Genomic DNA, 15,932 nt, shown 5'->3' with positions numbered 1-15,932 from the left:
ACCGTCATTTGGTACAGTGCTTGCACTACCGATGACGGGCAATCGGTAGTGCAAGCTGCAGTGGCCTCCTCATCAGGGTCCTGACACTTATTATTTTACAAATTAAGCACTGGTAGGACCATATTTTTACAATGTCACCATGGAGTGTAGGTGGTATCTTTGCCAATTTATCAAACCTTTTCAGGATGCAAAAATACAAGCATCAGCAAAACTTAGAGTAATTAAAGATGGGCATTCATATTCATTCATTCAGAAACAAAAGTTAAGGAATTTTTGGGAAACTTCTCAAAAGGCATAAGTGAATGGTAATATAAACATTATACAACTCTTGAATATCTTTAAGTATTTAGGCATAACAAGTGTGCGATAGGTATATATTGGGTATGATAATACTAGTCTATATTTTTAACGGGTTTCTTGGGCAGGGTGGCAGAGGAGATCGTACATAGAGTGCAGTACAGGATGGCAGTCTGCAGATATCCACAATAGAGGTGTTGTCCCTAGAGGAGAGTGCTGTCTCCTCTGAGGAAACCTGGAGGCAAGTGGGAATTTTTAGGTTGAGCCTAGGCAGCGCATGCTCCACGAGGCATGCTGTTTTGGAGCATGTACTTTAAGCTCTGTCCATATTTTTCATTGGCTTGTGTCATTGTCCTTTGTACACGTTGGCTTCTGATTTGTTGATAGGCTTATTAGTCCCTCCTTAGTACCTCTCTGTCTTCTGTCGTTACCTCCCATTAGGACTGGCCCTTTTACCTGTGTACTAACTCAGGAGCTTTCAATAGAAGTTTGGAGCACTATTTACTTCATTAATATAGACAGGACTCACACAATGGCGGCACTTCTATGTATTAGCAACGCGCCATGCGTGCTTTAACTGTGTCTGCCCCTCCCCCACAACACTCGCAGGACACCAGCAATGGCGGCCACTTCTATGTATTTATGTATGCCAGCGTTTATACCACTGTGACTGCCTCCCCCCTGCACTGGCGGGTCGCCAGCTATGGAGGCCGGTTCTATGTATTACCAGCACTCCATGCATGCTTTAATTGTGGCTTCCCCTCCTACCCCCCTCTCCCCACCCCACCCCACTCTCAGCACTCACTAGACGAGTGGAGTAAACACCTCCCAAAATGCATTAGGGAAAAGAACAAAAATGTCCTGCAATGTGGAACTCGTACAGCTTTTACCACATAAGCAAATTAACACTAGCTATGGAACTACATTTACACTAAAAATAGCATGGCCCAGCGGGCTGGGAAGATCGTATTTCACTGTACTCTGACGATATCCTTCTCTACTTGGACTCACCAGCACGATCCATAAATTGCCTACTGGATATCTGTGCGGTATATGGATGCACATCCGGCTAAACGATTAATTGGACAAAATCCCTTCTCTACGTACTGCACGGCCTGTGCCTAAACTCCCCCGATACTGCACCATTCAGGTTGCGACTGAGGGTTTCAAATCCTTGGTATGTATATCACCCACGTTCAACAGCGCTTTTCTATTGAGAATCTCACGAAACCGCTCCTGAATTTCCAAAGTGATGTCAAACACTGGCGTTCCTTGCCGTTAACGCTCCTGCGATGGGCAGCTCTTTCTAAAATGATGGCGCTCCCTAGATTCTTAAACGCTCTCCAAAATACACCGTTCCCGGTACCGCCCTCATATTTTGCAGCAATTAACGCTGAAGTGAGCAAACTACAATGGGATGGAAAAACGAGTCGGATAGCAATACACAGACTGATGAGGGGATGGTACGACAGGGTCATTACCCTTCTTAATATCAAGCAATATTATTGGGTGGCCCAACTTACGATCATAAATCAATGGCTGCATGTGCCACAAGGGGAGCCTGCGTATCGTATGGATAGGCATTTACTGGACCAGGAAGGTATCATGGGGACATTATATAATAAGAAACTTAGGCACATACTTACAGGTCCAACGGCTCACATGGTTAAGATCTGGTTTGAGACACAGAGAGCACTGGGCTGGGAGGGGGTCATTACCAGGCCACACCTATATGGGACACACGTCGGCTGGGCAAACTAAGCAACTCAAAAGGATTCCGTCAACGGGATCTAATAGGTATATCGAAAAGTGGGGGATCTTTGGAAATCATCTCATTTGAACAACTACAGGGCACTTATGGTCTTGCACAGGCGGAGAGGTTTAGATATCTGCAGGTAAAACATGCACTACAAAAGGCGCTGCCGCAAGACACTCCACTGCCTGCAGCCTCGCCGCTAGAGGATAGACTCCTCACTGATCATCTGCACAAGAAAGCAATACCCTGATTTATCGACAATTAGTGAACAACCAGCCAGATACCATGTCAACCCTTAAGGAAAGGTGGGAGTTGGGCCCCATGGATGAGTCAGATTGGCAGGAAGCATTGGCATCCCTGCAGGAGGTAGTGATCCCCTCGAGGCTCTGGTTATTACAATTGAAAATCCTACACAGGACATACTATATACGTACATTATTCCATAAACTGGGAGCTACAGACATGCCGCACTGCCGGATACGTTCCTACATACTATTTGGGACTGTCCAATCCTCCGGCCATATTGGGAATCAATTATGACCACCATATCACATTTCACAGGGATAGTAGTTACCCCGGAACCAAAATGCTGTTTGCTCAATTTCTGGAGCCATCTGACCTCAATCACTCGGACCAGGACTGAGTGACACTTGGTTTGACCCTAGCAAAACGAAATATAGCTCTTACACTTTGCTCAGTGTAAGACCCAAATATTGAAGATCCAAGCATACATGATTAGCTTGCATCTGAGCTTCCCTTATGGCATGGCCTACTTAAAATTGGTCAGATTTAAATTGCTCACTGGACAGAAGAAAGTGTGGTGCTGGCAGTCGGATAATGTATCAGAATGGATAGTCATTTGCTAGAATAATGCAATGTATGGCTTATTAGACTCCTGGCACATGTTAGGGGCTGGTGAGCCTGTCATACATTTTTCTCACATCCTCTTAAGAAATATGTATTTCTTGTAGTATTAATGCATGATGCCCAAATTAGATTATTTCCTAAAAATGACATCATACCAGGGTCCTTTGCTGCCAGAGATTAAAATTCAGAGCCAACAAAAGCTTCAAGCTAGATGTACATTTAGTAGGTCCTAGCTAGCTAACCCTAAATATATTCATATGATCCAGACATGGGTGGTCAATGTTATGCATCTTAATCCTGGCACAACTGTACCTCAAATTGTATGGGATGTTTTAAAAGCTATCATTCAATTACAAAAACAATAAAAAATGCAATATCCTATATTCTTCCTGTATTAACATCTTTTGGGATTAGAATAGCAACATGCTCAGGTAGCCTTAACTAAGTTCCCTAGTGAAAATAAAGTTGTCAAACAAATCATGCTGGTGAATGCAGAAATTGGGATACATCACAGTCAAAAATCTGCTAAAACATCTACGGCAAATAGAGAAGAAATTTATGAATACAGTAAATCTGTGAGCGAGTCCTTTGCTATTTGGATAGGAGACAGGATGACAGAACAGAGTAGATGCAATTAAAAAGGCACAAGGTGATCTGATATATAGTGTGGATGACTTTGTGGAAATGTTTACGGACTTTCAGCAAACATTATATATCCATGATTGTCAAACAACTGATGAGGAGATTGTTATACACATGTTATAGGTCTTGTTTCTGTATGGTGATATGGACACTTTAGATGCTGCCATTTCTTCTATAGAGATATACACTAACATTTTTGATATCCCAAATAGTAGTCTGGGATTTTTGCAAGATTTAAAAAAAATCTTAACTAGCAACATGCATGATTTTTTGGTTTTTCAGCTAGCCCTATTTATAGATGTTCAGGAAAAGGGTATACTTCCTTCTTGTTGATCTGAGACTAACCGTCCTTTTTAAGAAGGGTAAGATATCAACCGACCCTAAGTCCTACAGACCAATTTTGATAGCAAATTGCAATGCTAAAATCTTTTGCTAAATTTTTGCCACTCTGATCACTAGCATCATTTCCAAACTTGTTTCCCAGGTCAGAATGGATTTGTACCAGATAGAGGCACTATTGACAATGTAAACTGGAAAATTGCCTATTTGATTAATGCAATGTAGTAGAGTGATCCTTTTGCATTGATGCTGCCCAATGCTGGGCAAACATTTGATCTGGGTTCTTACATTCTTTATGGGTGGTCATGCAAAATTTGGGACTCTGCACTAGATTTATAAACTTCATCTGGGTGTTACATCAGAAACTTAAGGCAAACATACTAGTGATGGACAAAAAGTCCAATACTATTCAGATAAACATGGGAACTGTCCTCCATTATTGCTTGCTCTTTATTTGTAACCTTTTTGAGTACATTACTAACGTGAAGCTATACTGTCTGTATATAAAAAGCGGTTTGTAACAACACTCTTAGCATACACAGCCATATTGGTGTTTTCTTCAGAGGTTAGGAAGAATTCCAAGCTATTGAAAATTAAGCTGTTCTCTTTGCTGCAATTTTGAGTTTTCATTTGAATAAAAATAAGACACAGATATTAAATAATTCACTTTGTCATAAACAAGATTACCAGTTTGTAGAATTTGCTGTATATTAATAGGTCATTCTTTTAGCAAAAGTCAGGAATTGAATACTACTTAGTTATGAACATCTTCAGAAAGTCGAAAGGAATTTCAGAAATTGGCATTGAATCCATGTTTGGACTTGTTGGTCAATGTAATATTGTTAAAATGTCAATTATATCTCAGTTGTTATTCCTTTTTTGGTCCATATCCCTTTCCTTAACAATTAAATGGTTTACCATTATTGACTCCTATAAATAGTTTTGTTTGGGACAAAGAAGGCTGAGAAGAGTGATAACATTTCTCAGATAAACTTTAGTACGGTGTTGCTATGTTGAAACACATAGGTATTCTCATGAATGATACATTTTGCACAACCTTACTTGAAGCTGGCTTCCATCAATGTATAAACTTCACTTAAAAGACATTGCGTATGGTTTTTTCTCTGTTTTATAAACAATAGTATCATTAAAAACAGTTTCAAGGCAATGGGATCTGAAAGGCCTGGGTATAGCTATATGATATTATAATCATTAAAATATACACCTCAATAGGGCACATATACTGCATTATCAGGCATTTTTCATGAGTTGTATTGTCAAATATGAATAATATTTGGTATAACACAGATAAGAAATTTTTTCTAATGATACCATGTTATCTTTTTCTTATATTTGAGCATGTTTTAGCATTTTCGCAGACAAGGTTTTTTTATAAGCCGAGCCATCTTAAAGCCTGTTTAACTTGTATCACCCTATCTGATAGAGACATTTAGTCCAGATTCCTTACCTTTGAGTTTCCCAGGGGTCAGATTGGATCCAGAAGATTTTTCTTCGAGCAATACCCTTGCGTGCCGGTAGGTGGCGTCGGACGGCTTCACGTGACGTCATCAGCATTATCACTGCCGTTGTGACGTTCACATCACCTATGTAGGCACCACCTTGGCACGCTGACATCCGTTAATTTCTTTCTGAGCCAGCCAGTGCAGATCCGTGAAGAGAGCTACCCCCTGTCCCTTTTTGACTGTCTTTTTTCTACATTTTGTTGAAAGTATTTTGATGTGTAGGTTTTCAAAAGTCCAAGAAGACTTCTTGATTCAAGCTGTTTGGCGCATGCCACCGTGCAATGGCTGGGATGGAGCCACACTTAGTTTGTCTTTGGTGCCTGGAGCATGACCACGACTCAAAGTTGTGCTACGACAGCTGGGCCATGGCTCCAAAAGCTTTGAGGGAGTGGTCCCTAAAGCTGCTTGCGGCCTGGCACTCAGCACCGCATCATTTGTCCCGGAGTTCTCGTTCATGGTCCCAGTCAAGAGGTGGCCAGGCACCGCTCCGGTAATCCCAGGCCTTCACCCTCTCACTCCAAGGCTTTGAGTCAGTCAGATGAAAAGCACAAGAAACATAAGAAGTTGAAGCGTGCTCCTACTTCTCTTTGTCCGTCAGCTGACACGAAAGAGGAGCATCGGCGTTCTAAGCCTTGTTTCTCTGAGCCTAGGCTGGCTCCGCACTTCCTAGCCTTCCTGGGAGCTGGAGCGACCCCAGCTCATGGATTTTTATGACGCCATATACCTCATATTTGGGCAGCCTGACCCTACCGTGTGCCTTCAGCCCCGGAGTTTCAGAGTAGGCTCCATCGAGTTCTGCACTGGCAGCTCATGTCCTGGTGCCGATGATGCCTTGGATCTGGTGATGGATCCAGACCAATGCCGGTCATACCTTTGCAAACTTCCCCGGTGACACCAGCCCCATTCTTATCCCCAATGATCCGGAGCTGGATCGGTGCTGATAGAACCCTTGGTTTCTAAGTCATTTCCTCAGTCCTATTCTGAAGGGCTAGTGATGGAGGAAGATTGGGAGGGGTCGCTGGACCATTTACATGACCAGCCTTACCACAACGTGTACTGGTGTGAGGAATAAGATGACCCCAGCGGATTGTATACCTCTTCAGATTCTAGCCTGCTCTCCCCCCTACCGTGGCTATGGAGGAGGGAGCAACATACTGTATGGTGGTGCAAAGGGCAGCTGGGGTCCTGGGCCTTGAGCTTCATTCTCTGACAGCCAAGACTAACATCTTGACAGAGGTCCTAGAGCCTGGAGTCTCCGTACCATAACTCTTGCTGCCTTTCAACGAGGCCTTAGCTGATGTCCTACTGGGCACCTGGTCCAAGCCCAGCACAAAGGCTCCTGTGAATAGGACACTTGCCCGCCTCCATTGCCCTGCACTGGGTGACCCATCTTTCATCACCAACACCTGAGAGCTTGGTAGTCCTAGCCTCTATCTTCCAAGGAGCATTCCCTTCCGCATCCCGGGACAGGGCATCTAAGAGGCTGGATAGTTGGGGTAAGAAAATTGTTTTCTTCCTCCAGCCTTGTATTGTGGTTAGTGAACACTGCATGCTTATTGGTCATTTATGCCCACACTTTGTGGGAAATGGTTGCGCAAGTGCTGCCAGAGGTCCCAGAGGAGGCCCGTGCTATCTGCTCCCTAGCGGTATCAGACAGGAGTGATGCAGAAAAGTTTGCCATCCGTTGTCGACTCGATGCGACTCACTCATTGGGCAGAGCAATTTCAATGACAGTGGCTGATAGACACCACGCTTGGTTGAGAACTTCGCGCTTTCCGGGGATGCCCAGGCCTCTCTCATGGACATGTTTTTGATGACACCTGTCTCTTCAGAGGCAAGGCAGATATGGCGCAGGAGCACTTTAAGAATTCCCGGGCTACGGCCAAGTCCTAGGGCCTCTCAGTGGTCACTTGTCCCCAGTCTGCCTTTTACCCCATTCATGTCTAGAGAAGGGGGTTTCAGCTGTCTCAGCCTTACCCCAGCCACAAAACTGTGCAAGTTCAGAAGCCTCTTTCTGGTCATGGGCGCTGCTCGTTCCGGCCCGTGGGTCAGGCATCCAGAATTCTTGTCAGTCCACCACCCCGCCACCTCAGCCTCCAAACTTTTCTTGTCCGACCCTTCAAGATCATGGGCGGCCAGTTGGTGGCAGGATCACCCATCACCTCCACCACTGACAGGACATCACAATGGACAGGTGGGTTCTTCAGATAGTCTAAAGGGGCTACTCCCTTTCAAGACTACACCCTCCATGCCTCCAACTTATGGCCGGTTTATGGAGGATCACCTGACTTTGCTTCAGGAGGAAGTCATGACTCTCTTGGCCAAGGGAGCCATAGAAAGGTTTTTGGTGCCAGAAGTAGGCTGTGGTTGCTATTCCAGCTACTTTCTGGTCCCAATGAAGAATAAGGGCCTGGGCCCTATCCCAGATGGCCGAGCCCTCTACTACTTCCTCAAAAAGGAATAGTTCAAGATGCTCACTCTAGCTGAGATCTTATCTGCCGCAGGAGACTGGATGGTAGCGTTGGACTAGCAGGACGCCTGTTGTCACATTCCTGTCCTGCCTACCCATCGGCGCTACCTGTAGTTTACGTTAGGCTATGATACTCTCAATTCACTGCACTCCCCTTTGGCCTTACCAGTGCCTCTCGAGTATTCACCAAGGTGAGGGCTGTGGTTGCAGCTTATCTGCACACAGCATGTATTCCAGTCTTCCCCTATCTCGATGACTGGCTGTGGAAGGCAATTTCACCCCAAACTGTTGTCTCCCACCTCCAGACTACGGCAAACCTTCTGCATTTGGTAGGGTTCTCTATCAACATGTCGAAGTCACACCTGACTCCCTCTCAGACTCTCCTTTTCATCAGAGCTGTTCTGGACACAGTGCAGTTTCGGGCCTATCCTCCTAAACGGCGAATCCAGGATATTCAGGCTGTGATACCGATGTTTTCCTGGATTTCGGTGAGAATGACTCTGAGGTTGCTTGACCTCATGGCCTCCCGCAGCCTTCTAGTGGTACATGACAGATTGCATATGCGGGCTCTGTAGTGTGACTTGAAGTTATAGTGGGCGCAGCATCAGGAGAATCTCTCCGACATGGTCCAGATCACAGAGAGAACTGCACATGAACTGCAGTGATGGCTAACAGACCATGATTGGGTTAGATGCAGACCTCTCGCCCTTCCCCAAAAAGACCACACTGTTGTGACAGATGTGTTACTTCTGGGATGGAGTTGCCATCAGGCAGACGTGGGGATCAGAGGACTCTGGTCTCCGGCAGAATTCAGACTCCACATCAATTTGCTGGCGCTCCGAGGGATTCGTTTGGTATCGGCAACCTTTCTTCCTTCAATCAGTGAAAAATGGTTCAAGTGTTCATGGACAAAAGAAAATAACATTCCTAGGCAACAATGGACTTGGTGAATATCAAGTCCTATACATAACACATGATTGATCAAAATAGACTCAGTGTACTTAACAGATTAAAATTATTATTAATAATTTTATTTGTATTGCTTAAAGTTTTGGATATAAATATCCATACTTAAACATAAATAACACCACATAAAAAAATTATCACAAGGTCATTGATACTGAGACATTAAACAAACCAATGTGCACAAAATGAATAGACTAAACAACATTATATAAAACAACACAGAAGGTGGCTCAAAACAGTTGTTATTGGTAGACAGATGTTAATTTTCTACGCATGTTTCAGCATACTGGACGCCTTCTTCAGGAAAAGCCACATACATTCTTAAGGGTTGATATGATGATGCCTCAAAACAATTGGCAATGTCAGCTAAATGCAAAAGATGAAGGCTTGGGAGATAAAGGCCCTGGTCAGTCCTGATACAAATGAAAATGCACAGCCGTGGATCTGATAAACAAGTCCTGAAACAGGCCCTGGTCAGTGCTGGTATGAATGAAAATGCACAGCCTTGGATTTGATTGACAAATCTTGCTAATACCTGATAAGGCTAGAAATTTCCAAAATCTGTGTTCGTTGTGAAATGGAGCACGGAGGGTGCTTGAGTTCAAGTCACCGAAAAAAAGGGCAGTTTCTACAGGAGGGAACCACGTATGTATTCTGTAGTTAAATTCATACGGGTCTGGATGCCTAATTCTGGCTTGAACATTAGGGTGCAGAAAATGATGAGGTGAATACTGCCAAAAGTCCCTTCCTCGTCTTAAAGATCAGGAAAGCTGCACTGCAGTTGTGTCAGGAAAGCTGAATTGCAGTGGTGGCTAACAGACCATGATTGGGTTAGAGGCAGACCTCTCGCCCTGCCCCAAAAAGACCACACTGTAGTGACAGATGTGTTACTTCTGGGATGGGGTAGCCATCTGGCAGAGGTGGGGATCAGAAGACTCTGGTCTCTGGTAGAATCCAGACTCCACATCAATTTGCTGGCGCTCCGAGTGATTTGTTTGGCATTGACAACCTTTCTTCCTTCAATCAAGGGAAAGATGGTTCAAGTGTTCATGGACGACACTTCCGCCATGTGGTACTGCAACAAACAGGGCGTGTGGGGCGTGGACCTTACAACAAGAGGCCCTGCGTCGCTGGATGTGACTGGAACAGCAGGGCATATCCCTGGTGGCTCAACACCTGGCAGGTCCTCTGAATGCCAGGGCAGACAAACTCAGAGCGGTTGACGCCTAGCAGATCACAAATTGGGTCTCCAGTCGGAAGAGGCGCAAGGTCTCTTTCAGAAAAGGGAAGAGCCTTGGTGAGATGTGTTCTCCTCTGCCGAGAACACGCAAAGTCAGCAGTTTTACGTCCTGGGGTTGTTTCTAAAGTGGCACTCACTCAGCAGCGCTTTTCATCTAGAGTGGAGCTCAGGCCTCCTGTATGCCTTTCCTCCTATTCCTCCTATACCCCTCCTGTCTAGAGTGCTCAAGAAACTCAGGAGCAACATTGTCCAAGTCATTCTTGTGACTCCGGACTGGGCAGAGAGTCTGGTACCCCAAGCTTCTCTAACTGAGCATCTATCCTCCAATCAGGTTACTCCTTCGGGAGGATCTTATGTCGTAGTAGCAGGGGAGGGTCCTCCACCGAACCTGTCAATTCTATGCCTTCTTGCGTGTAGATTGAGCGGCAGCCCACACCAGCTACTTACTATCAAAACAGCCTTTTTAGTGGCAATAACTTCTGCCAGTAGGATGAACATATTGCAGGCTCTATCATCCAAGTCTCCTTACGATCTTGCCTGATAAGTTGGTGCTTTGCTCTAGGTCCTCTTTCTTAGCGAAAGTGGTAACACCATTCCACGTGGGGCAATTTGTCACTTTGCTCACTTTCTATGCTACTCGGCACTCCTCTAAAGAAGAGGAGCGACCCCACTGTCTGGACCCAAAAAGAGCATTGTCGTTCTACTACTGCCTGGACAGCCAAGTCTGGAAGGATGGCCTTTTTGGCTGCTCTGTCCTGCAGGACTTCCTGTCTAAACTTGTCTGCAATCCCTCCTCTAGGGATGGTATTGCTTGGGTATATATTAAAAGGTAAGGAATCTGCGGTTAGATGTCTCTATCAGATGGACAAGTTACTTTCCTTCAGTAACGCCTTATGGTAGAGACGGGAACTAGCCACTGATTCCTTAGCAACCAATCTATCATCCAGGCACAGCAGACAGGTTTTTAGGGTCAGGGCTGACCCCCATTCAAGGCCCTAGTTATTGTGAAAGACACCAATGTCAGTGCACTTCATGGCTCTGTGCTTCTGGAGTGAATGTTGTGAAAAGAACGGACGTTAGAGCGCCTAAGTGATGCCTATATAGCCTATATAGGTGACGTAGATTCACAATGGCGGAGATGACACTGACCACGTCAGGCGGAGCCAACCGATGCCACCTACCAGCGCGCAAGAGTATTGCTCAAAGAAAAATCTTCTGGATCATGTCAGCCGCCTCGGAAATTCAAAGGTGAGGAATCTACGGCTAGACTATGTCTCTACCAGATAAGCCATTACTGAGGTAAGTAACTTGTCAATTAAAGCAATGTTTAGAGACAATATGAACATTAAGCTTTGAAACCTTAATATGGACTATCCTGACGATTTGGCTGCTCAAGTGATATGTTGGAGCATGAAACTGAAGTTTAATGTGTACATTTCTACAATCACTTCATCCATCAATTATTTATATATGCTAATCTCAAGGTTCAGCATTATAAAACCCTTATATAAGTGGTTGCATCGAAATAACCTTGAATGCCCACCGGGTCAACTACATGATGTTGATCTTTTGCACATGTTGTAACAGTGTTCTGTGCTGCAAGTATATTGGGCATCAATGGCACATAATAAAAGAAAGATGTTCCATACAGAGATTCTTATCATAGAGCACTTTATTATGCTAGGGATTGATCATCTGGTCTCTAGTCATCATATCGAGGAATCATTCATTGCCATTATAGTTTCATTACTTTACATCGCAACAGACTGGTTAAATTCTGATCTTTCTTAAGTCTGGGAATGGTTGTGTAGATATTTATCTTGTTATTATCTGGAGACTCCTTTTCATGGGTTGAAATGTAAAGCAAAAATGACTAAAGATCAAAAATACTGGATTACTAGGAATCTGGACGAATACAAATGCTCAGTAACTTAATCACATTGTAAAGGTTTTTATGGATGCTTTTAGCTAATCTCTTTTTATATCAGAAAGATGGTACATAAAGTATGTATTTAAAAGTCCTTGAAAGATTTAGTTTGACTTCTTGATCATCACTGTTCTTCAGATGATGAGTTGTACTTTTCCCACTTTCATAATAAAAAAAATAATAAAAGGGTTTTTTTAAATAGCAAGCAATGTTTCGTCTTCTAAATGGAAGAAACGGGACTTACCATCTAACAAAATCTGCTTTTTTCAGAGTAGGTACTGAAATATATTTCAACACTGAAATCTTCCTTGCCTAATGCACTGTGAGATATGTAAACACAAGAGTTGATGTGTACATGCATGTTTATGGCTCTTAGAGGAATCTAAGAGGATTATTAAGATCTTGAACAATAGACTTGGCCTCAAAATTCCGCACTCCAAAGAACATTTGTACTGATTGATGCCAAAATTGTGCCCGATGCACACTTTTGTGGAAATTGGATAGTGCGGATGCAAATAATTTAAATCCTCCTTTTGTACCTGTTATTACCTTCTTTTCTCACATTTAGTGCTCAATTTTAACATCAGCCATAGTGTTGTTAAAATATAGTGGTACACCTGAGAGAACAAAAGTATTGATCAACCATTTTCCTACAGTCCTACAAAACCAGAAGCAAAAGTCTTTTTCACTACTACAAATCAATTTTCAACTAGACCATGTTCATTCTGCGTTCGTTAAAGTCTGTTTGATTTCAATAGACATGCCGCCTGTTGAAAAGTTGAAATTGGGTGAACTAATGAGATCCAGTCTGGAATTGTCAGACGAGTGGCCTAATGAACAAGAGATGAAGCTATTTCAAAGTTTGAAACAACGAATTATGCAGTGTGAGAAGGATGACTTAATTCCAGGACAGCCATATTCTATGCAGGGTGGCCTAGCTGAAAAAATAAAGGACTCAAAGAAAATACCTGCATTAAGTGCCAGGTAAGAACGACAAAGACTGTCTTCCTTTGGTGATGTAAGCATTGTGTTTAACTAATCTAATTTATTGGTGTTTAGAGAAGTAGTACTTATGTTTTCCTAAGCCTTCAAATAGGCCTCTTGGTGTTGCTACACATCCACACATATTGGCCTTGCTTTACTTAAATTTAGTAGCAAAGATAAAATGCTAGCTAGGAGCAAAATATACTTTTGAACAGAATGAAAAAAGTAGCAACAATTATTTTTGTCTTCTTATGGCACTGCAATAGGTACCTTTTATATAATTTAAGGCTGTTATGGGATTGTGACAGCACCAAGTCTATCAGAACCAGAGCAAGTAGGGTCCAGAGTATCCTCATCATTGAAGGTGAAATTTGGACTATCCAAGCATTAACCAGCATTGAAAGTGGACTTGGACTATTGAAACAGCTTGTTAAATTACTTTTTTACGTATGCTGGCATGTCCGTAACTCCATATTTTGATTGACAAAAATGCCTGACTGCCAGGCCCATTTCCTGGTCTTTCTCTATGTACCGATTGACTCTAACCCCTAACTGATGCAGTCAGCAAGATACGAGTTATTTCCTGATCCCTTCATACATGTTAACCTGCCTCAACTACATCCACAACTCTCATATAGACTTATTTTGATACAATTGAAAATGCTTGCCCCAGGCTTTAACATCAGTGTCCGAACAAGTTTAGCAAACCTCATTGACTTTCATGCAGGAAAGCTTTGTCAATGGGCCCAAAACATAGATGAAACAGAATCCATTACTGGCCTCCTAGACCATCTTTTCCTAGGCAACAAGCTAACCACAGAAACACGTTTTAAAAAAATAGTCCACAAGGTGAACAACTCATTTAGGTGACTGTTCTTTAAAGGGTTGAAATATCTCACCCAATCTGTCTTCACTCTGGCTTCTTTGCAACTCTGAGACAACTAAAACAGATACTTTCAAGGGAAAGATGATTTGATTTGTTGACATGCTGAATCACCTGGATCCCTCAGTGGCAGTTTTATTCTCTAAATGTTCTCAGGTTAATAAATTGGATATAACCAAGACAATGAAGACCTTTAAATCCCCTTTCAAGTAAAAGAGAAAAGTGATGGGTGTAATGCTTGAATCAATTTAAACCACTGGTTAATACTCAAGACCACATTCTAGGCCAATTTTTCTTTTTGCACACCATGCAACACTAGAAATAGACCCACTATAGACATGAAAGAGACAGTAGTGTAAATCCAGGAAGCAGGCAGCAATTGAAAACTGTTGACAAAGGCAAGCAAACTGACTTGGTTACTGTGTATGGAAGACACCCATGCCTGTCTATCAGCTTTCAAGTATGCACATTACAGGAGGTCCAGGGATAGAGATATTGGAGACTGTAATCAGAGCTGCAAATATTACCCCCGTTGACAGAGGTTGAAGATGCATGCTCCCTACTGTTTCATTTATTTAGGACCTTCAAATATCAATCTAGCTTTTCTGTAAGGGGTCCCGGACCAAATAATCTGATTATGGGGATGATCATTGTGGACTTTGGAAATAGTTCACAGAGGTAAGCAGTAACAATAGCAGCAGCAAAGAATAGGGCCTACTTTTTAGCGGAAATAAGATTCACGTATTTCCACACTCAAGCATTACAACCGAGAGGAGACTGGCAGAACTGCAAATCATACACAGACATTTTCAAATATAGGTTTTGCTTTGCACAAACGTCTCCCTAAAAAGGCATTGACATAGACATATCTGTCCTATGTTGGGGAGAGGGCTGGAAAAGCATGTACACTAGTTTGCAGGTTCCACGTGTCACTTGCACTGTTTTCTATCTACTATTTGCCTCTATGAAATTGATCATTGTTTAAATTGTGTATATTCATGGCTTGGCACTATCTTACCATAACTGCACATATTAAACCAGGACCCAACCATTGTGCCGTGCCATAGAGCATTAATTACAACCATAATGCAGAAAACAGCATTGTAGTAGGTGTGGGTGCCATAAATGCCCATTATATGTCAAGAATTGCTACCCCTATGCAATAGATGTCCACAATATAGCAAGAATTAAATGTATAACCCAGCATCATAAGAAGCTGGTGTGGAGGATGTTAAATCTGAATAGCATGCCACCCACAGTGGTACTAAACCCCTTGTGCTAAAACAAGTGTTTATAAAAGTCTTTTTAAGTGAGTGCCTTTCTGATTTTCTGGTGCAAATGTTAAATTGGCATAAGCACCAACTAAATTGACCTGCAAGAAAGAACAAAGGACTTGATTTGCGGCAACTTACCTGCCACTGTGGCATAATTCAAATTTCCCACACCTGCTGTGGTGGTACAATGGTGGCAATTCATCAAATAGTGTGTGCATCCATGGCATAGTAATGGTTCTTAAAGTAGCATGGTAATTATAGCACATACTTTGTCACAGTGTAGATATCTTTCAGAGGAAATTGGATGCAGAGTCCTTTTCTGGAAATGGAAGACTGTTACATATACAAATGATTCTGGCCTCTTTCAGTTTTGCAAGGCGATCCTGAAAATATTCCTTGGTCCGGTTTAATAAAAAGTTTTATCTACGGTAATGTACAGTGGGTGGTTGCATTTGAGTAATGCTATTAGGCCTTTCCAACTTCATCTCTGAGATCGAGTGTAGGAGTCCAAAAAATATAAGTTGATGAGGCTTAACCAGTCAGGGTATGTTTCATTATTCTGCCTATAGAAATGTTAGGTCTAGCTGTTCATTGTCACAAGACAGCTCATGTTTATCTTCTTATGTGGAAGCTTATTAAAATGTAAATTGCATCTCACCACTGATGTGTTGATGCTGTTTACTGTGATCTCTTGTTAACAACTTCTGGCAAAATCAAATTTTCTCAATTTTTGCCAGTTTTACAGCCGTATGGCTTCTCTCTGT

The 15,932-nt window shown here is 42.8% G+C and overlaps 1 protein-coding gene across 12 annotated transcripts in view; it reads left to right on the top strand.

Moving 5' to 3' along the window:
- LRRC27 (leucine rich repeat containing 27) overlaps nt 1–15,932 on the top strand; it is an 801,922-nt gene that overhangs the window by 472,580 nt on the left and 313,410 nt on the right. For 7 of the 12 annotated variants that reach the window (XM_078643471.1, XM_078643467.1, XM_078643472.1 and 4 more), the window contains one exon: nt 12,684–13,011. In XM_078643471.1, the coding sequence (XP_078499597.1) occupies nt 12,684–13,011 (328 nt within the window). The remainder of the gene's footprint in view (nt 1–12,683; nt 13,012–15,932) is intronic. The other 5 variants (XM_078643475.1, XM_078643474.1, XM_078643473.1 and 2 more) reach the window with 2 other exon arrangements.

Source organism: Lissotriton helveticus, chromosome 5_1, assembly GCF_964261635.1.
Source record: "Lissotriton helveticus chromosome 5_1, aLisHel1.1, whole genome shotgun sequence".
Classification (NCBI taxonomy): domain Eukaryota; kingdom Metazoa; phylum Chordata; class Amphibia; order Caudata; family Salamandridae; genus Lissotriton; species Lissotriton helveticus.
The sequence above is the reverse complement of the archived record's forward strand: the minus strand, read 5'-3'. Positions and strand labels throughout refer to the sequence as shown.